Here is a 20,754-nt window from a genome sequence, read left to right as displayed (position 1 = left end):
AAGACAAGTGAGATTTTTCTCTTTTTTTATTTCTTCATTACTATTTTTAAAAATAAAAAATAAAATACTGCAAAAGAAACCTTTAGGCGAACAGCAACCACGTTAACACACAGCGATATAAACTGGTATGCAACGCGGATGCCCGTCACAGCTTGGCGCCACTGCTAGAGCCTCCATCAGGCTACAAGGTTCACGAGGCTGGGACGGGGAGGATTTCGGCTTTGAGCGGGTGCTGCCCGTCCCCCCTGTCCCAGTCTCTTAACATGGCAAGATATCACTTTAACATTTCCTTTTCCCAAAAAAGTGATTACAAATATTTTCCCGTTTCAGAAAAGAGATCAGTCCTTTCGTGAGAGTTGAGCAAGATATGAGCCGTCTGACGCTGACACACATCTAAGCTGGAATAACAAAGAAACGCGAGTCTCTCATCAGTCACTGCATGTACCCTTCCAGTTCGGAAATAATGACAATACTACAAACATTGCATCATAGAAAATGGTCCCACTATGGAAGAGGCATTTAAAATGGCAAGTACAGGACCAATATGGAAGAAAATGACAACATGATATATATTATACACGTAAACTGAAAGGATGCTTACAGTACTCAAGAGTGTTACTCCTTCGTCTGTCACTTAAAAAGTGACATTTAAAAGTAAAACAATGGAGTTTTATATATATTAAAAAAATGATTCGGAAAAATTAGATGTTGGGTAGATGCTAAGTGCAATTCAGTTTCCCCTTACTCCACCTTCAGCTCTCAGTCAATCTAAAACTAAAAACAAAAAAACAAACGCTGCATGAGCTCTAAGGAAATCAAACTCTATTTATCCAATCGGAAAGGCTTTAGAAGTTAGGAAAATAGTTTTCGTTCTACCCTCACACACTTAGTGCCACAGTTTGTAGTGGTAGAAAGGAAGATTATGGATTAGAGGAGAAAATGTGATTTCTTTGTTGGCTATCCAAGCAAGATGAAATGAACAAGTGGGTTATTTGATGACGAGAGGAGAAAAACAGAATGGGATTGGGGGGGGGTGATGTTGGAAGGGAAGTCAAATGTTGTCTATATGAAATGATTTCCTAAGACGGCACTCTATTTTTGCCCTCTCTTCTGTCAGTGGAAGCAGTATTTCTCTTCAGATGTGTAGGACCGTCATCCCTGATCAAAACGCTGAGTATCAGCTATCTCAACCTTTGTATGGCGACTGGTTAAAAAAAAAAAAAAGAAAAAAAAAAAGCATCAGAAAATATTAATTTAAACCAAACAACACTTCCGTTGTCAGCGTAATGTTCCCTCTCTCTGAGCCTGGGCTCATGATGATAAAGCAGAGTCTTTCTGTGTTTGTTGAGCTTGCTGTGAATGCTGCACTGATTTTTGGCTCTCCATATCTCGAAAATATTTCTCGACCTGTGGACAGAGAGCTCAAAGGTTAGCACAGCAAGCCACCTCACCAAAAGAATAAAAATAAATAAATTCACTGTATCGATAAGATGTTAACCCTTAAACAGGCAACGTGCACCACGGGATACATATTCTTTAGTCTCCTGTAGGAGGCACGAGGAAGAGTTTTTCCTCCAGTACTGTCATCATTATCATCATTATCATAGCTGAGGTTGTTTGGAGTATGGGGGTCACATGACTTGGTTAATTTTTTGTGCTTGTTTTGTCAGTTTTGACCTAAAGCCAACATGTTCACCACCCATGGGGCTGGACATTCAGAAAATATAGAAAGTAGGCATATATTAAATATTAATCTTACTTTTTTTAATTCCTGTACTGTTAAAAACCATTCCAATACGCTGATTTGGTGCTGAAGTAACATCTTATTTTTAGCACAATTTAAAACGGATGAAACTGCTGCGATACAGCTGTGTGTCAACAGTGATGCAATTTTTCCCTCCAGGATTCTTTGATGGAATACAATCAGTTTCATGCACCCTTGCTGAATAAAAATAAAATTAAAAAAATCTTACAGGCCCCACGAGTGTGTAGAAGAGATTGCAGAGTTGAGACGACTTACTATTTTCCGCACGTGGCTCAAGGCGCTGCCCTCTTTGCCTTTACAGTTGTCCACTTGGTATGGCGGACTGATGACCACATCATCCATCACTATGATGTTTTTCTCCTGCCATTTGCAGTCTTTGATGCTGTGGTGAAGATGAAGAGGAAGAAAGTGAACAATTCATTCAAGCCACAGTTGTCTGATACAATCACATCTGTCAAACAAGTACAGAGGATTGTTAGTACTAATAATACTCCATATAGATTCAGGATAGGCTGTGATAGAGCAAGAGCCCGAAGATAAGCCAACTGGGAGTGAGCATTTCAACATTCCCATCCCTTACGTTTTATGAATGGCCTGGAACAGCTGTTGGCCCTCTACAGATACACCAGCACTAACTGCATAAGCTTGCAGCAGCTTCTCTTCCTTTTCCGCCCGTGCTCTATTCACAAGCTGCACGGAGATGAAGAAACACACAAATATTACAAATAAACACCATTCTTAATATCTCATATTACCAGACATGCAAATGGAATAGGTCACCGTTTGGCCTCACCTTGTTAAAATTGAGAGATGCTAAATGGGGAGGAGTTTCAGCGCGGTCAGTGATGACATCCACATCTGACACGTAGGCCAAGTTAACAAGCACCACATCGCTGAGATTGGGTTTACCGCTGGACGGGGCACATTCTGACGACACGAGTCAAGGTAGCTGTATTTATTAAAGCAATGCATGCCAAACAGAGAGCGGGAAGCCACCTAGACAGGTATTATCACGGGTATAGTTAGCTGTAAGCCATACTTTGTGTATTTTTCCACTCTAGTTTCATGCTTAGCATCTCATGTTAACAATCAGGATAAAATGACATGAGTGTCTGTCAGTGAAGAGATGAGTGTCATGGTGGAGGCTGCAATCAGATACGAGCCGTGTTCGACTGAGGAGACAGTAGTGCGGTCACTAAAGCGTCCGTGCTGAATAGAAGCTATTAGAGATACATTTAGGAAGATTTCTAGAGGTTAACACCTCTGTCTCTAAACCCTCATAAATCACTTAGTTCTAGAAAACAAGCAGACATGATGGTTTTTCTGATGCATGTGTTAAACTCTGGTCCTGGAGAGCGAAGCTTCAATTTCATCATGCCTTCAACTTTAGTACCAGAAGAGATGATCACATCCTGCAATGTAAAATTACTCTCAGTCATGAAACATATATTGGACCATTTAAACAGTTATCTTTTGAAGTGAACGAATCAGGCCCTAAACCCACAGTTTGAGAGTGATTTTTACTCTATAAAAATACTAAGCGAAACATCTAGCCAATTTTAAGTGAAGAGAACAAGACATTTAACATCATACACGATGCATTTCGTTGCCTTGTACCCACATGTGCAATGACAATAAAGTTGAATCTAATCTAATCTAATCTAATAATTAGCAAAACCTAAAATTCAGCAAATGTGTTTATCAAATTATTGTTCTTTCTTTAAAGAACATGTCATGCAAAATGTCTTCCTAAGCATTTTTAGATGTGCAATCTGAGCTCTCTTTAGTGATTGTTACTGGTGACCATTCATGAGTGAACTAATGCAATGGCTAGTCATTAGCTAATCATCTGAAGAGGTCTGACAACAAAATCAGTTAAATCAAGTTTTAGAAATCTCCTTATTCAGAACAACTGGTTAAGGGCTTCTCTTATCATTCTCTTAGTATTTTTGGACGTAAAGTGACTGTTATTTGAATTCAGGAATGGCAGCACATTAGCAGGTTAGCAAGCACACCACAGGAACTCATGGTGACCGACAACTGCAATGATCAAAATATGGTATGATGCGTGGGAGAAATAAAACAGAATCTGTAACTGCATAATATGCAGGTCGAGATGCGCATTTTGTGTCAGGCAGAGAGACGCTGAGGCGAGCTGACGCCCCCCAAGCACGCACGCGCACATCTGAGCACGGCAGAGCGCAATGCTGTATTTGACAGCCGGTCCACCCTCATTCACTTCCATTATGAAACAAATGCGTGGGTCGTCTGTTTGAACGAATCTTTAAACTCACCAATTCGTTTGTTTTTCTTTCTCTGGAATCTCAGGTTTGCTAAACAAAACAGATAAAATTATGAACATTCTCCATTTCTTTATACCACATATGCTATTTGAGATTTAAGGACGCAGAGAAAATATGATTATACTAAACTAAACAGGACAGGACATAAGTATGTTAAAATGAAAATTGTAATTTAGGCTATTTTGTCTTACCGTCTTTATAATTTGATATCCATCACTTTACAAAACTGAGAAAGTTATCTTAAAATGCACGTACAAAAATGTTGAATTACATAATAATAATAATAATAATGAAAATAATTCAAAAGATTCGACTCACTGGGATGAATCAAAATCTCCACAATTTAAAGAATGGTAATTTGACATCTACACAGATGAGCAGAATATAAATAACTAGACATATAATTATATATTCAATACTGAAATTCCCATATTACAGCACACGTATAAAAATCCCAGATGTTCTGTGTGAGAACAGGAGAACCGAGCAGTAATTATTACTATTATAAAACACTACGTTACTTAAAAACAACTCCGCTACATTTCATGCTGTGCGAGTCCAAATGTGTCTATGTTATCGAGAGGATGCATGAACTCAAGAGCACGAGAATAAAACGTGGTAATCAGTCGGAGGTTCGAGTGCGCGCCACCTGACTCGCACGCGCTAAACACGGAAGCGAGCGCCGAGTGGACGGTCTTCACCGCGCTCAAAACGTCTTTGGCATGTACCCCAGACCAGGCCTCTTGCAGTTGTGGATCCCGATGATTCAATGACAAGCGGAGACGACAAAAGGATACTCAAAGTCAGCATCTTGGAAGGGTAGTCAAAAGCGACGACCTCTCCTTGCAGGCGCTGCCCCAGACAGGTGATGCACGAGACATGGCTCCCGACGCTGAAATACTCCCCTGGACCAGGAGCCGCCATCTTCTCCGCCAGGAAACGGGAGCAGCACTGTCGCCAACTCTCGCGAGACAAATAAGCCACCGCAGCTTCAAAAACAAGCCCAATATTATTTGTTTTTTTGATGATTTATTATCATCAATATTATTTATTATCAATTATTTATTACCAGTAAATGAGCCTGCAACGTATTAAACTGAAACCACTCTTTTATCTGAAAAGCAAAAACAGAAGCTATTTTACAAAGGGGCAGAGAGGCAGTCGCCTCACGTAAGCACGCGCAGCCGCGTCAGCGCAGATGGGAGCGCGAGGAGGCGTTCCACGGGAATGAATGAAGTGACGCAAAACCCGCCGCTGCTAACGAAGCCTCGCCCACTTTACTATGGAGTAGTAGATCATGACTGTCTTACTACAGCGTACTACACGCCCTCATTCACCCACTTCTCACTTACTCATCTTCCTGGTTAATGTACAAGGTTGGTTGAAGACAGAGTAGTCTGCTTTTACCTTCTGTGACCTCATTCAGTGCTTTTAACCTTTTGTTGCCCCAGACCCCCACATATGATGGTCCCACTTGCAAAGGACCCCATTAAGGCAGCTATATATTTTCAAGTATGCACTTTTATACAGTCAAAAACAAAAACAGTGTAAAACGTTTTATATTGAACTTTTTTTTACCCCCCATAAAAGTATTTTTGGAACTATGTATAAACCTGAAAATAAATAAATAAATGTTGTTCGTAGAATTACGAAGTTCTCATTATTTCTGATCAAATACTGTCAAATACTGTAGTTAGTAATTTTTAAAAACATTTAATTTATTGTTAATGATATGTATTTTTAAAAAATTTATAATATAAATATTTTTTCCACTATTTTCTTCACTGCACTGTCCCATGGACAGTTTAAAACCCCATGAGCTAAATGAAAAAAATAAATAAAAATAATAATAATAATAAAAAATAAATAAATCGTCACATGATTTCTGGGCTAAAGTTGCACCTCACAATCTTGTCTTTTAGTATGCTAATTTTTGTATGTGATTTTTTTTTGTGAACAGTAAAGATTTCCATATACATTACAAACATTTTTCAAATACAAATAAGAATATTAACAAAGATTATATTTGTAATTATTATTAAGGTAATTATATATTTTATATAAATTATAAATATAATCAAAATGCAAAATAATAGTAGTAATATATTATTACAAATGATCAGTGATTTAATTATTTTAAAGAATCACTAAAAAAAATTAAATACATAAATTATGCTGAATTAAAAAATTTGCCTAACTACATCAGGATTTTTGCTTTGTTAAAAAACAAACAAACAAACATCCGTGCATTGATTTTCGAACCCATTTAAGATGATATGCACAGCTAGGCAACACTTCAGGAAGATAAAATGGTAAGAAAAATGTCTCCCTGCATACATGTATGTCGAGCAGTTATTTAAAGAAGTTGGAAGAAAAAACAAACAAAGAAACAGCAGAATTCAAAGGGACAGCAATTTTTAATGATTAATAGTCACAGTAATAGATTGCTCAAATAGCGTGTATTGCACATGTGTACACATATAAGCACCCTATATACACGTGTGTAGCAGTTAGTATACACACCTTTGTATTGTCGCAACATGAAAGCATCGAAAGAACACAATAAATCAGGGAATGTGCTTTGATAATTTCAGAAAACTTCTGCATATCAATATGACCAGAAGACAGACAAGAAAGAGAGGAGAGAGTCGAGAGCGAGAGAGAGGAAAAAGATCTTAAAAATCCAAGGTCGAAAGATCTCACCAACTGAAACACCCAATCACAGCAAGTGATGCAGAACAGCAAAGAAATCAAGAGACGGTGGAGGAGACAACCTCTCTTTCAAAAAAGTCCAAAAATATACAAGCACTCTTTGAACCTCGATGATCATAGGTCACTACATATACACAACATATGAATGATCAATAAATATACATATTTACCCAATAGCAAAATATGTGGCAGAGACAGTAATGCTATCTTCCACGGCGAATGTCCATGTCTTTTACACATACAGAGGATTCCCGGTGTCCATCGTAAGGCCCTGTTCACGCTGTTAACGTTGATTTTTTTTTTTGTGTAAAGAACAATGCGAAAGAGACCATGTTGGAAAACGTCCATCGATAACAAACAGTCTCCCTCAGCGCCTCGTTTAAGAAAGCCAAGCGTCGTACTGTATTAACTTACATCTGAGCGATTATTTCCCCTCTCTATGTATTGCTCAACCCCACGCACCCAAAGAGAAGGTTTAGGTCTCAAAAAGGGACTTCTCAGGGTCAGCCGATTCCATCATCCAGAAAGGTATAAAAGGAACGGAAAGGATAAGGAGAAAAAGCGTTCACCACCAACTGCACGGTCAATAAACTGTTGACACCAAATAGGGTGAAAATACAAAACTCTGCACAAATGGTTGGTGATCTACATCCAAACGTTACGAAACCTGATCACAGCAGTTCCTGATTCAGACAGCACATCCCATAGCCACATAGAAGAGGGAAATTCTCTTAGTGTATATTACAGTATCTAAGTACAGAGGCTAGTGTCAGCCTGATTTTTCACAAAGTGTTTCCTGTTTCTCTTCAACCGACCGCAGTTGGCGCGAAAGCTAGTCAACGGTTAGAGACAGAATGAACAGGTGAAGGTGATGTTAGTGTTTCAAGAGCATGTAGAAATACTTTATCAGATGGTGACGTAACAAACAGAGGCCTGTTGTTGTCTTGAAAAAAAACTGGCCGTTCACTTTTTAGCTATTGTAATATATCTTTTAAAAAAGTTAAAGTTATTGCCCAGAGGCTATGAGGCTGTCGAAGAGACATTATGCAATTTTTCATCGATTTTACAATGAGACAAACATCGATCCGTTAGCAACGCAACTAGTCATTTCTGACTCCAAATAAATAAATCAAAAGAGAGCAGAGTCGAGAAATGCGCAGCCACGTTTCTGTCGTTTCAACATCAACAGTTCATCGGCGAATCAGTGAATGTACACAAAGAAAAACGCTGGCGAGAGTTCACACGTCATTTGCTGAGATAATTCACTCTGCTTTTAATGCCTCGTAATTTGCGTCTGAGAATCGATGGTAAAAAATAAAAAAAGAAACGCGATTAGGTGCGGACCTACAGTGTAGTTATTAGTGCAAGATGCCCGAGGCCCAATTTAGTCTCATTAAAAAAGTATTTGCCATTAGACACGTCGTCACCTTTCTGACTTCTGTTACATTGCTAAAGGAAGAGGGTGACTTTAAATAAAGACGCAGCGGATTACATCGAATTTGGCCCCCGAAACGCTTTTGTCACACAGTGAAAATGTAATGAAGGATTGTTATTTCAGGGTCATAAACAAGCCATTGCATTTCATCCACAAGTGCACAGGTGATTAACCAGCATTCAGCTGTTAGACGATTAACTGTCAACAGTTATGAACAATACTAATCAGTCTGATGAAAACGAACCGTATCCAGAGGATAAAAGCTATATCAAAAGATGTCGAAATTTAACCAAAAGTTTGCAGAGTATTTTAGTGTTAAACAAAAAAATTGGTAGTCACTCTTATTGCCGGAAAAAAATATCCTCAAATCCTGAAAAAAGGACAATGCCAAATGCACTGCACAGTGACATAAATCAACATCATTGATAATATCTGTAGCACGCTGTACATTCCTTATCAGAGAATACTTCAAATCAAATGACGAAATTAACACTGATACAGACTTTTTTGTTTTCTTTTACATTTTTGTACAAAAAAAGGAAATGTTATAATAATAATAAAAAAAAAAGTCACCGCTAACGCTCTCTCGCCAATGGAAATAAAGTCAAATAAAACAAGTTTCAGATGAAAGAGTGTAAGGGAGCCAAACAAATAAATGGACAAAGGAAAGTGACGGTAAAATAAAGAAAGTTGGTCACAACATCATCAGCGTTTCCAAACAATCACGTCGTGTGCTAGTCTCCGGCACAGGACTGATAAATAAAACAATCGCTGAATTTCTTTCGTTTGTTCTTTTGTTAACAGTAAAATAAAACAAAAAGTAAGAAAACTAAAGAGAGAGATGGAAAGAAACTGGGGCAGTAATCATTTTGTGCTCTCCGTCGTTCATGGCTAAAATTAGTTTTCTTTGAAAAAATTAAGGCAATTTGAAAAACAAACAAATCAATGAAAGTTAAGTCTGAGGATTCACGATTCGTTAAGTATTGGTGTTGTTAAATGTTTTCCTTAGTATAAAAGGCACCAAGTTCTTGGAAAAAAAGTCTTTCTTGAGACATTACCACAATGCGTCTATCCTCGTCCTCCACCGAAAGCTGAGATGGACGCTTTGAAAATCTTCTCCTCGTATTTGACACCTTTGTCTTAAAACGGATGGGTTGCCGTTATCCACGTTTATGTGCGAGTATGTTATAGCAAAGCCATATATTCCAAAAAAGTACTGTTTTCTCTAAGAGAAAAGAAAGGCTATCCATCATTCTTCCACTTCTGGATAAAAGTCTGCAGGCTCTTTTACTGTATGTACAACCACAGCTGATAAGAAAATGTTCCATAGGGGATATAAAGTATTTATATATTTTTGTATGTTCAAATGTGTATACGGTACACACAAAACTACATATATATATGCTTATATATATGTTTGTATGTTTATTTATATATATATTTTATACTTCTATTTCTCATATGTTTGTGTGCTTTTCATAACAGGCTATTATACAGATGAACAAGTATACCAAGTAATCGACACGGTACAGTGTAAACGAGTATACTTGTCTGCAAAAGGTGTTTCGACACATCAGGCCCCGCTTGTGGGAACCGTGTTGCTTGTGAATGAGTGTATATGTGTGTTTTGTGCTGAAGTATTTTTGCTGCTTGTTGGCTTTTTTTTTGGAACTTTGTACATTATACTTTGTACAGAAAACAAAGCTTTTCGCGGACCCCCGAGCGACAACATCCCTGTGCTGTCGTGATGTTTTTGCCTTCCTCCTCTTCTTTTTTTTTTTTTGCATTTTCTTCTTTACGTCCTCAGTTCAATACAATGAGAAAATGAAATCAAAGGCCTCTCTCTGAAGAGCACTCCATTGTTCGGCCGGTCCAGCTGCGCAACCCTCACTGGAGTGGTCCTGTAATTACCCATCATGCCTTGTCGTCCCCTTTCGGCAACAGTTTGCTATGCTTTAACCTCAGAAAAGCGAAAGTGGGTGGGCTGTGAACGTGTCAGTCAAGCACCTGGAAATGAGTGAAGGACCGAGGGAAGCAATCAAAGAGCTGGGAGGAGGAACATGAGGCGTGACCAATGCCAAGCACGCGTGGACAAGAAGGATGGAGCAGTGATGCACTGTACTCGCTCTTCTACAACACGGGCTCCTCCTCCATGGGCTCCTCTGCTGATCTGAGGAAGGAAGGATTGGTTAATGGATGCATAACAGCGGAGGTGTATATGACAACAGGTTCTACTCGACTCGAGTGGCAGTACCTGCTGGTTTCTGTGGAGGTCTTTTGCTGATCGTTGTCCACAGTGAGAGAGGCCATGGCGGTCAAAGTGTCTGCCTCGTCCTTCTCCCGTCTCTGAGTGTCCAGTAGAGACTGGCCCACTGTAGGAGCCAACCTCTGCACTGATGTCCAGTGTTTACCTACAGATCATGAGAAGAGATCTTTACGTCATCAAGACCTCAATCCCAGGGGTACTACAGTTAACTAAAATGAACACCAAAACTGAAACCATTAAAAAACATTTTCAAACATTTTTAAAATAACCGCTAATTGAAATAAAATAAAATATGAAACTATTTTTATTTCAGCTAGTTGCCAAGGCAACATTTCTTTTAATTTAGTTTAAAAATTCTAAAAATATAAAATTCTAAAAATGACTATTTAAAATAAAAATGGAAAATATAAAAATAATTCAAATATTAATGAAGATTATAACAGTTCAATACTGTTAAAAAAATTATTTTTTATGCCATGCCAGCACAATAAACAAATAAGCTTTACAGAAAACTACAAATAATTATATAAGATTAAATTATATAAAATTAGAACAAATTCTACAGTTTTTCCTGGGAAAATCTTAAAAAAATTAAAGACATTTCTGAATAAATCCATTTACTTTCATACGAAGTAACATAATGAATGAATGAATGAATGAATGTATGTAGAAATTAATACAATACAATCTTCAGCAAGTTTTACTTACTCTGAATCTCAATGACCCTCTCTAGAGAGGCTGTGGCTTTTGGACACGGTTTCTGTTGAAGCACCGTCAGTGGTACAGGATCCAACTGCAGCACACACAAAAAATAACTTGTTTATTTTATAAATAGGAACACTATTAAAAACTCATGTTCTGCTAATATTGACCTTGCTGTTTTTATGTTGAGGGTCCCAGAGACCCTAATAATGTATGTGTAAATATAATAATACCAATTTTGAAATGAACTTCTTATTTCCCCTTCAAATTGTTCAAATATGTTCCTCTGATCTAATTAAAACCAATCAGGCAAATATTATTTAAGCTTTAACCTTTTGTTTCATCAACGAGTCTCCAGAACAGAAGGTTTAAAGCAGAAGCAGCGAGTTATGCAGCTCAAATATAACCATATCATGTACTGTTTAGATGTGTGTGAATGAATGATGGGCACCTCGTCTCCAAGCAATGCAGCCACGCAGGACTCGGATGCGTCACAGATGGCGGTGAGGTCGTGACCTCCTTCCAGTGCCAAAACCACACGGCCACCAGCCAGCTTCATCAACTGTTTAGTGAGATGGCCGAAACCTACGCACAGATCCAGGAGCATGCTGGGTAATTCATGATCTATAAACAAACTCCAAAGCCTTCAGCAAAACTTCCCCCAGTTATCATTCTATTGAGTTCATACGGTCTAGTGTACTACCAGTATGATGCCAGTATTTACTGCTCCCCCAAAGCAAAGACCCAGAAGAAATGAGGTAGTCCAAGTTCTAATAAATAAATGGATTTTTGTGTATAATACAACCCATCTATGCAATCAGTGGGTACAAACAGCATTTGCGCCATCTGACCTCTGGTACTGGAAACAGAACAACAGCAAACTCACATTTGGCGGTGACATTATATCCACCCAGGGGGGACTGATGGCCCTCCACAGCATCAAAACCAGCTGACACAAGCACTACATCCGGGGAGAACTCGTTGGCTATGGGCATCACCACCGTTCTGCAAGCACACACAGACTTTGATTTACAAATGATCTGCACAGACTCCTATAAGACATCATCTTTATACAAGTGTACTCCAAATACTTAATACATTTCTAAAGAGCAATCGCTTTGATATGAAAAAAATAAAAAATAAAATTGATAATAATATATATATACAGAGCTGTGCAAAAGTCTTAGGCCATTTGTATGTTCACCAAAAAAAAAAGCTAGTTATTTCTGTCTTTGGCTGTAGTGTCAGTAGAAAATATCAGTTTACATTTCCAAATTTTCCTTTTGCCATTAATCGTAATAATCCAGTGAGACTTTTGTTTGCACAAGGATTCTGATGACTGTGCTGCACACAGAGATCTGATCTCAGCATCATCAGTCCTTCTGAGATTACATGAAGAAACAGAACAAACTGAGACAGACTCAATCCAGAAGAACTGTGGCAACTTCTCCAAGACACTTGAAGAAACCTTCCTGCAAAGCTACTGAAAAACTATGTGCAAGTTTACAGAGGACTATAGCTGTTTTAAACAACAACAACAACAACAACAACAACAAAAATGGTCACACCAAATGTTGATTTGATTTAGTTAATAGAAGTTAATTGACTAATAAAATCTATTTATGACATTATTACATTAGGAATGTTTGGAAATGTAAACTGGTAATTCATACTGACACACTACAGCAAAAGATAGAAATAACTGGCTTAAAACCAATTTTTGTTGGTAAAAATACTAATGGCCTAAGACTTTTGCACAGTACTGTATATAAATACATACACATTTATAAGTGTGTGTTTGTGGGTATATAAAAACAATTATTATAAAAAAACAATATTTATGTAATAATAATAATATATATATTTTAGGGCTGTCAAATGATTAATCATGATTAATCACATCCAAAATAAAAGTTTTGTTTACATAATATATGTATGTGTACAGGGTATATTTATTATGTATATATAAATACACACATAAATTATATATTTAGAAAATATTTACATGTATATACATTTATATATTTATATTCTTATATTTTATATTATATATAAATATATTTAATATATAAACATAACATATTCTTCTTAAATATATACATGCATGTGTGTGTATTTATATATACATAATAAATATACACAGTATACACACATATATTATATAATATATTTTTATTGTATATATAAATGAATGTTTTTTTTTTTATACCATAATAAAATCAATTATAAATAATAATTTTAAAAAATCTTCAAACTATTTCATGGGGTCTGAAAAAAAAAAAATTTAATGCTGAAAATAGGGCTATATATTGTATTTTGTATAAGGTTTCCTACATTTTCTCTATTTCTCTCTGACAGACAGCAAGTGCAGATCTCACCTGAAGGCAGTTAGATACTCCACATCACCCATAGGTGGCTCCACTCCACCTGTCCAGGCAATGTTGACATTAAAGCCCTCTCCTGGACCTACACCCACCTAGAGAGGAGCCCATGAGACAGTCAGTAAAAACAAGACACTGGAATGTTTCCACTAAAAAAACAAAACCAAGAAAAAAACCAAGACAATTTTGGCCATGTGTCTACACTTTTCTCACAGTGACTGAAATGTTGTTACCTCCTCAGGAGCTCCGCTGCCTGGGAAAAAGTTGCCATCGTCATAACGGTGCAGGGAAATGTACAGCACATTGGGGTCATTATAGAAAGCCTGCTGGGTCCCGTTTCCATGGTGAATATCCTATGAAAAGGATTGGAAGACGGTTTTGTGACAGAGTCGAGTCTGGTTTTGTTCTTTGTGGTTCTGTTAACACGTCAATGAAATAAAATTCATTTTAGAGAAGATTTTCACCACTAAAATCAGCTAAAGTGAATCGGTACGACAATATTGCTTGTTACGTGTGGACTGTAACAACAAAAATCTGCTGTGTATCACATGGAGATCCTAAAAACTCACCCAGTCTATAATTAGGATCTTGCCCACCCCGAGTTTCTGCTGCAGCAGTTTGGCAGTGATGGCCACTGAGTTGAAGAAACAGAAACCCCTGCCGAGATACACACAGAGCAGTGAACACACATAAATGATTTATCCATCAAGATAACAAGCCTCTGTACACACAAAACTCACGCCAAGACATAAAAGTCTACATATGAATCATTTCAATGCATTTTGTTGCTTTATGTAGAAGATGAAGTAAATAATTTTAAATGATGTATTCAAATAAGATATTTTACACAGACTACTTACATAGCTGTTGATTCCTCAGCATGATGACCAGGAGGACGGACCACCGCAAACCCGTTCTATCCATCAAACAAAAACAGAAGAGAAGGGAGATGAGGACAACATAAGAGATGTGATATAATATAAGCACTGAATATTTATGCCAGAACATCAAATAAACATGAAGCTGTGGTAAGAGAAATAAAAATGAACCTTCAGCTCTCCGGCAGCAACTTTGAATGCCAGCTCAATGACGCAGCCCACCGCCATCCGGACGGCTCCGGACGAGTGCATCTCGTTCCACACTGTGTCACTGTCCACCTAAAGGGCATACAATCAAGGTAAAAACTGCCACAAATGAGTGAACTCAATACTGATCCTATTTACTTCCTTAATACATGTCCATGGTGTTATTATATATGTATATATTATTTAAAGGTTTTGTTTTATTTGAATTATTATATTTAATCATATCTATAATGTATATATTCCAATCTTATCTAATAACAATAATGCTAATTTATTTCAAATAAGATTAAACTTTTATTAATAATACTAATAATATTTTTTTTATAATTTTTATTAAATGTTTTGATTTATTTTAATATTATACTTTGATGATGATAATAATTTAGATGTTTTATTTTATTATAATCTATATATTTATTATAATCTAATGCAACAACATTAATAATAATAAATTAAATTATTAAAATAAGATTACATCTAAATACCAACTACTAATAATAATAACAAAGTACCAATTCTAAGTAAGGTCGCACAATCAAGGAAAAAATAATATAACCAATAATACCAACACCTACTTTTCACAATCCAAACGAATTCTAACAGACAAATTCCTGCCTACATTATTAGCCAGAATATTCTGTTTTGTATTCAGAAATGCCTCCTATATTGTACAGTTACATACACTGTGAATGCCATTTCATTCTTTATAAAAGAAGTGTGATGGCTGGACAGAGGAATGGAGAAAACGTACCCCAATGCCTCCACATGGCAGGACAGCGTACATTTTTTGACTTATTGGACCTAGAAAATAAAAAAAGCAAATCAGAAGCTGATCTTAAGCAGTGTTATGTTTAGCCCCACATCTGTTGTTCACACATTATCTATTCAGTTAATGGCATAATTGGCTATGCTAATTCAGTCTCGAGGATGCTCATTGGATGACGCTGACGCAACCATCATCTGTCTCGCTGTTCTACAAAGAGCACTCAAGGTCGAAACTGTCTGCACTTCTTCAAAGTGTGTCTCATATAAAAGTGGAGGTGGTGGAGTGATGGCAACTCTGTCCGCAACTGAACCTTCTCACACACACACACACACACACACACACACACACACTTCACTGGTGACTCAGAAGCGGGGGTGGGCAAATGTCTAGGGTCTAAAAAAAGCCTAGGCGTCTGTCAAAGGAGGTTTGCTTAAGCAAGCCATCAGATTGGAAGCAAGCAAGGGAAGCTTTTTGTTGATGGTGTACTCTAGAAGGAGAATCCTGTTTTGGCATCCTAAAATCAAGACAGCAGCAACTACTTACATCACAACAGAGAGTTTCTAAAACACACCTAAAAGTTTCTTGCTGTCCAGCTTCTGTCGGTTCAGTGGACTGGTGCCGTAGAGCAGCGTGTGGTACTCTGAATGCACAGTTTGGATTTCATCTAGAGTGGCCTTCCTTCCTCTGATCCTCTGCACACAAACAAACACAGAAGCACATTCAGGTAACGTCTATGATTTACCTGAACACTACAACGATTCCCGCTATTTTGACAAATTGAATCATGAATAATGAATTTACATGACTTTTCTATGACCTTTACCAACATTTGTGATTAAAGATTTTAAATAGCATTTTGATTCAGATTGAGTCACTAAAAATTATTCAGACCATTTTGTTTAAAATCTAATGAAATGTTAATGTTTTTATTGACTGATGGAGCCATAAATTGTGAAGCTGTGAAATTTCCTCGCTAAATGATTGGTTAAATTATGTTATAAAACATGCTGCTCAAGAAAATATTTCACATTCAAACGTTTGAGGTTGGCAAGATTTATTTACATGGTTTTTAAAGAAGTCTCTTATGCTGCTCACCAAGGCTGCATTTATTTGACCAAAAATACAGTATAAACAGTAATATTATTAGAATTTTAAATAAATGTTTTCTATTTTAATATATATATATTTTTAAATGTAGTTTATTCCTGTGATGCAAAGCTGAATTTTCAGCATCATTACTCCAGTCTTCAGTATCACATGATCCTTCAGAAATCATCCTGATATACTTATATGGTGCTCTGGAAACATTTCTTATTAATATCAATGTTGAAAACAGTTTTGTTGCTTTTTTTTTTTTTGGAAACCTTTTTTCAAGATTTGTTGATGTATAGAAAGTTTAAACGGCAGCATTTATTTAAAACAGAAATCTTTCTTAATATTATAAATGTCTTTACTATCACTTTTTATCAATTTAATGCATCCTTGCTGAATAAAAGTACTCATTTCTATCAACAAAAAAAACAAAGCTAGTGTGTATTTGCAAAGAGCTGAGCTTTAAAGGTGGTTCAGTGGTTTTTTTCTAGGCTTGATTGTGTTTATGGGGTGCAGTCTAATGTTAATGCTTTGTTTAAAAAAAACAAAAAAAAAAAAAACATTTTTTTTCACATATTTATCACATAAGTATTTAGAACCGCTGCTTTATAACATTGTTCTTCTCTAAAGCAGTGCAGCACGGTCTCGCCCCCTTTGCTGCCTTTTCCCGAGGGAAAGGTTTATCTGGGTTTGTGAGATCACAAAACCCGGGAAGCAACTTGTTGTAGTCCCTACCAGCCGTTTTTGTAGGCATTAAACTGCCAGAATTTTAAAATATGATATCTCCGTTTGCATTGAACTTTCAGCTTTGTAACTCTGGAGATATTGTTTATGCTCAAAAAGCAGCATTACACACTACCTAACGTTAAAAAAGTGAAATTGCAATCAACCAGTCCTTTAACATAAATCTTCCTGTTTATTGTTTCTGACCCTTCCAGTAGGTGGCACACTCACCTCACAGCGACCAAGCAGCCCTGTTTCCTGTAGCCTGGACCAAACACTCTGAATGCGACCGGCGTGTTCGGGATGGATGTTTGTGTTCCCACATATGCACTGGTGCTTTAGCATGAAGGTGTCGTACACCAGCCCTGCAGAGAGAGCCAGGAGATGATTAAAAATACAAGCCTAGCAATCTCAGCATCAGTTCCATCCTGAGTATAAATGCTATGAAACATGAATTAAGTTTTAATCTAATACACAAATTGCCTTTTAGATCAATTCTCCTCTGTCCTGTGCGACCGATTGACAGCGGTGCAGTGTACCTGTTGTGAAGAGATGCTTAATGGGCACCTCATTCAGGGGTGCTCCTTTAAGACTAGAAGTGACGGGGGACGATTGGGCCCTTCCCAGAGGTCTGTGGGGCATTCCCGTGATGGACAGGGAGGCCTGGAACACATTCAGTTGCTGCACATGCTGCTGGTCCAAATACTGGGAAAAGAGAACACAAACATCATGAATTCAGTGCCGTTCAACAGTTCAGTTAATTTTACTTTAATTCAGATCAGTTCAGTACACTTTGAACCGGTTCTGTTCAGTACAGTTTTATTCCGTTCAGCAGATTTATTAAGTATAATTTAAATCAGTTAATTTCAGTTCAGTTTAGTTCAGTGCAGTTTCATTTAAGTTTCAAGTTCTATTCAGATCAGTTTCGTTCAGAAGTGTACAATTTTTCTGTTCTGTTCAGCTCAATTAATTTAAACGGCTATTATATTTTAGTTTAGCTAAAAGAATGAGCTTTTTTCAGTTCTTCTTAATTCAATTGAATATTTATAAAAACTATAAAGTAATATAAATAGTAAAATAGAAACAAATGTTAAACTGATGGTATCAGATGTAATGGTGGTACTATCCTTGGTACTACGGTATTTCAACAGTATTTTTAATACAATTCAGTTCAGCTAAAAGATTAGGCTTCATTTACTTCGCAATTAACTCGATTTAATGTAATTCAGTTCAATAAACCTTTGTTTTGGAGTTAAATCAATTCAAAGACCTCCAGCTCATTTTTAAAAAATTTTAATAAAATGAAATAATAATAAATAATAATTAAATGACAGAATTTCATATTATTAGATTTTTCATGAGTTAAAAAACGTAAACTTAAAAAAATCGAAAAAATAAATGAAAATGTTGCCTTGGCAATTAACTGAAATATATATATATATATATATATATATATATATATATATATATATATATATATATATATATATAAACTAAAGTTAATATTAAATAGAACCCCTCCCCTCAAAACTAATAAAATTGCCAAAAGTGCTAAAATTAAAATGAAAATCTAAACAAGAAAAAAAGCTAATTCAAAATATTAATAAACACTATAATCATATATAAATAATACTAAAATAACACTGGAGTGAGGGTGTAAAGAGCAAGTTAAGATCATAACAGACTGAACATCAGTCCAAGCACACATCTGGACCATCTCACTAAAGAAACTCAGCGAACATTTACCGAAAATCTAGTCAAAAGCCTCCTGCAGTAAACAGCCCCAGAGTCTGTGCTATATCAGATGAGTGGAACGAACGCGTGAGCAGCACAACAGCCGCTGATGCAGTACAACGTGCGATGGAAGCACATGCGAGATGATGGGATTCATACTAGTGTTTTTTCTTGCACGAGACCTTGAGGTTGAAGGTATGCCAACACTCAAATATTCACAATTCCCTTCTTCATGCCAACTCCCTCTTTATTCAAGACACTAAAGCCATGCAGCATCTGTCTCACTCACTATGGCAGGAGACGGGGGCTCAATTTGTATTCAAGATGCTCAGGCAGACAAGCAGAGGCACTCACACACACACACACACACGAGGACATAGGTGGGCGTGTTTTAATGAGAAGGAAGGACCAGCTAGGGTCTGTGACTGACCAAAGTGACAAGTGTTTCGTATATCACTGCTTCAATGGTGACTGCATGTCACAGCATAACAGACACACACAAACACACACTGTGGCATGTCACGTCACCCCAGTGGGCTGTGATTGGGTGTGAAGTGCAGGGCAGTGAAGGCGGGTGGGGTCTGGAGGAGGAGATGAATCACCAAGGAGAGATGAGTCAGAGACGGTCCATTCATGGGGGAGTATATGTGTAGATGTGTGTGTGTGTGTGTGTGTGTGTGTGTGAGTCTGCCGCTGCGCGAGGAGGATGCAGTCTGAATTCTAATGCTGTGCTCTTTTGAAATTTTTTCTCAATGATTGCAGGCAGAGCGAGCGCGAGGAGGAGGGTGTTGCTCTTTTTTCAATAACTCTCTCTCCAGCTCATTCATTTGATTTTCCTTCCTCCCTCCCTCACAACAGCAGTGTGTGTTTGTGGGGTCTGTGTTAAGTTCACAATGAGCTCTTTTTGAGGATCAAATCTGCCTGGAAGTCATGCAAATGAATGGGCTGGAATACATAACGGCATGAATCACTGCAGTGGTGCTATCGTTACATATGTATATATATATATATATATATATATATATATATATATATATATATATATATATATATAACGGCATGAATCACTGCAGTGGTGCTATCGTTACATAAGTATTGCAAGATCAAAATTTCTCAATAGATTAATATTTATTACAACATTACACATACATAAGGCACAAAAGCCCTGTATGATGATGATGATGATGCAGTATAATGAGTGTTTGCAGTATAGACAAAATGAGTACTTTGAAAAATCATTATTACCCTCATTTGCTTTGTATTTAATTTGTAGCCTTTTCTGCTGCCATTTGTCCGGTCTCGTGTAAGTTAGAGGTTGTGTTTTGTTTGGATGCTTGGATTACCTTAAAGTGGATTATTAAAGTCTTTTCAAACTTTATCATCATCTTTGTGTTCTTCCCTCAACCTTGTGAGACACATAATAGTATATAAATCATATTAATATATAAACAAAATAACATTACCAAGTTACACTGATACTATAGTTTTTAAACACTACTTTGAAGAATACCATGGTATTACTATGAGGGTAATGTTTAAAAAAAACAACAAAAAAAAACAGTATAACCATTGTGCCAAATCCAAAATCCATGGTAATACAATGGAACGTTTTAACAGGATAAGAAGAAACCTACTCAGTAAGTTTTAAAAAGATCAACTTCTTAAAAAAGTGCTATAGTACAGTGTATCTGACAGTAAAGCCATGCTACTTTTTTCTAAGTTAAGAATACATCTGAATAAATCTGAATAAAGAATAAATCTAAAAAGTGCAGCTCTTTGACAAACACTGA

At 36.8% G+C, this 20,754-nt stretch overlaps 2 protein-coding genes across 9 annotated transcripts in view; both read right to left on the bottom strand.

The window, feature by feature from the left end:
- Positions 1–8: 8 nt before the first annotated feature.
- On the bottom strand, positions 9–5,058 carry LOC109062589 (protein LSM12 homolog B-like). The gene is made up of 5 exons (XM_019079673.2): positions 4,866–5,058; positions 2,559–2,692; positions 2,346–2,455; positions 2,021–2,147; positions 9–1,407 (listed from the first exon to the last, which is right to left on the bottom strand). Exons 1-5 carry the CDS (start codon positions 4,990–4,992, stop codon positions 1,312–1,314), a joined length of 594 nt encoding a protein of 197 aa, XP_018935218.1. The 5' UTR covers positions 4,993–5,058; the 3' UTR covers positions 9–1,311.
- Positions 5,059–6,466: 1,408 nt separating this feature from the next.
- The window catches only part of LOC109062571 (histone deacetylase 5), a 72,203-nt gene continuing 57,915 nt past the window's right edge, over positions 6,467–20,754 (bottom strand). For all 8 annotated transcript variants that reach the window (XM_042728086.1, XM_042728104.1, XM_042728096.1 and 5 more), the window contains 14 exons: positions 17,770–17,935; positions 17,462–17,595; positions 15,987–16,107; positions 15,401–15,450; positions 14,614–14,721; positions 14,425–14,480; positions 14,134–14,221; positions 13,798–13,917; positions 13,562–13,659; positions 12,070–12,188; positions 11,635–11,768; positions 11,190–11,274; positions 10,470–10,626; positions 6,467–10,385 (listed from right to left, as the gene is read on the bottom strand). In XM_042728086.1, coding sequence (XP_042584020.1) covers positions 10,346–10,385; positions 10,470–10,626; positions 11,190–11,274; positions 11,635–11,768; positions 12,070–12,188; positions 13,562–13,659; positions 13,798–13,917; positions 14,134–14,221; positions 14,425–14,480; positions 14,614–14,721; positions 15,401–15,450; positions 15,987–16,107; positions 17,462–17,595; positions 17,770–17,935 — 1,476 coding nt within the window. In that variant the 3' untranslated portion in view covers positions 6,467–10,345. The remainder of the gene's footprint in view (positions 10,386–10,469; positions 10,627–11,189; positions 11,275–11,634; positions 11,769–12,069; positions 12,189–13,561; positions 13,660–13,797; positions 13,918–14,133; positions 14,222–14,424; positions 14,481–14,613; positions 14,722–15,400; positions 15,451–15,986; positions 16,108–17,461; positions 17,596–17,769; positions 17,936–20,754) is intronic.

This window comes from Cyprinus carpio, chromosome A3 (genome assembly GCF_018340385.1).
Source record: "Cyprinus carpio isolate SPL01 chromosome A3, ASM1834038v1, whole genome shotgun sequence".
In the NCBI taxonomy this organism is placed as follows: Eukaryota; Metazoa; Chordata; class Actinopteri; order Cypriniformes; family Cyprinidae; genus Cyprinus; species Cyprinus carpio.
Note: the sequence above shows the minus strand (reverse complement) of the source record. Positions and strands in the feature narration are given on the sequence as shown.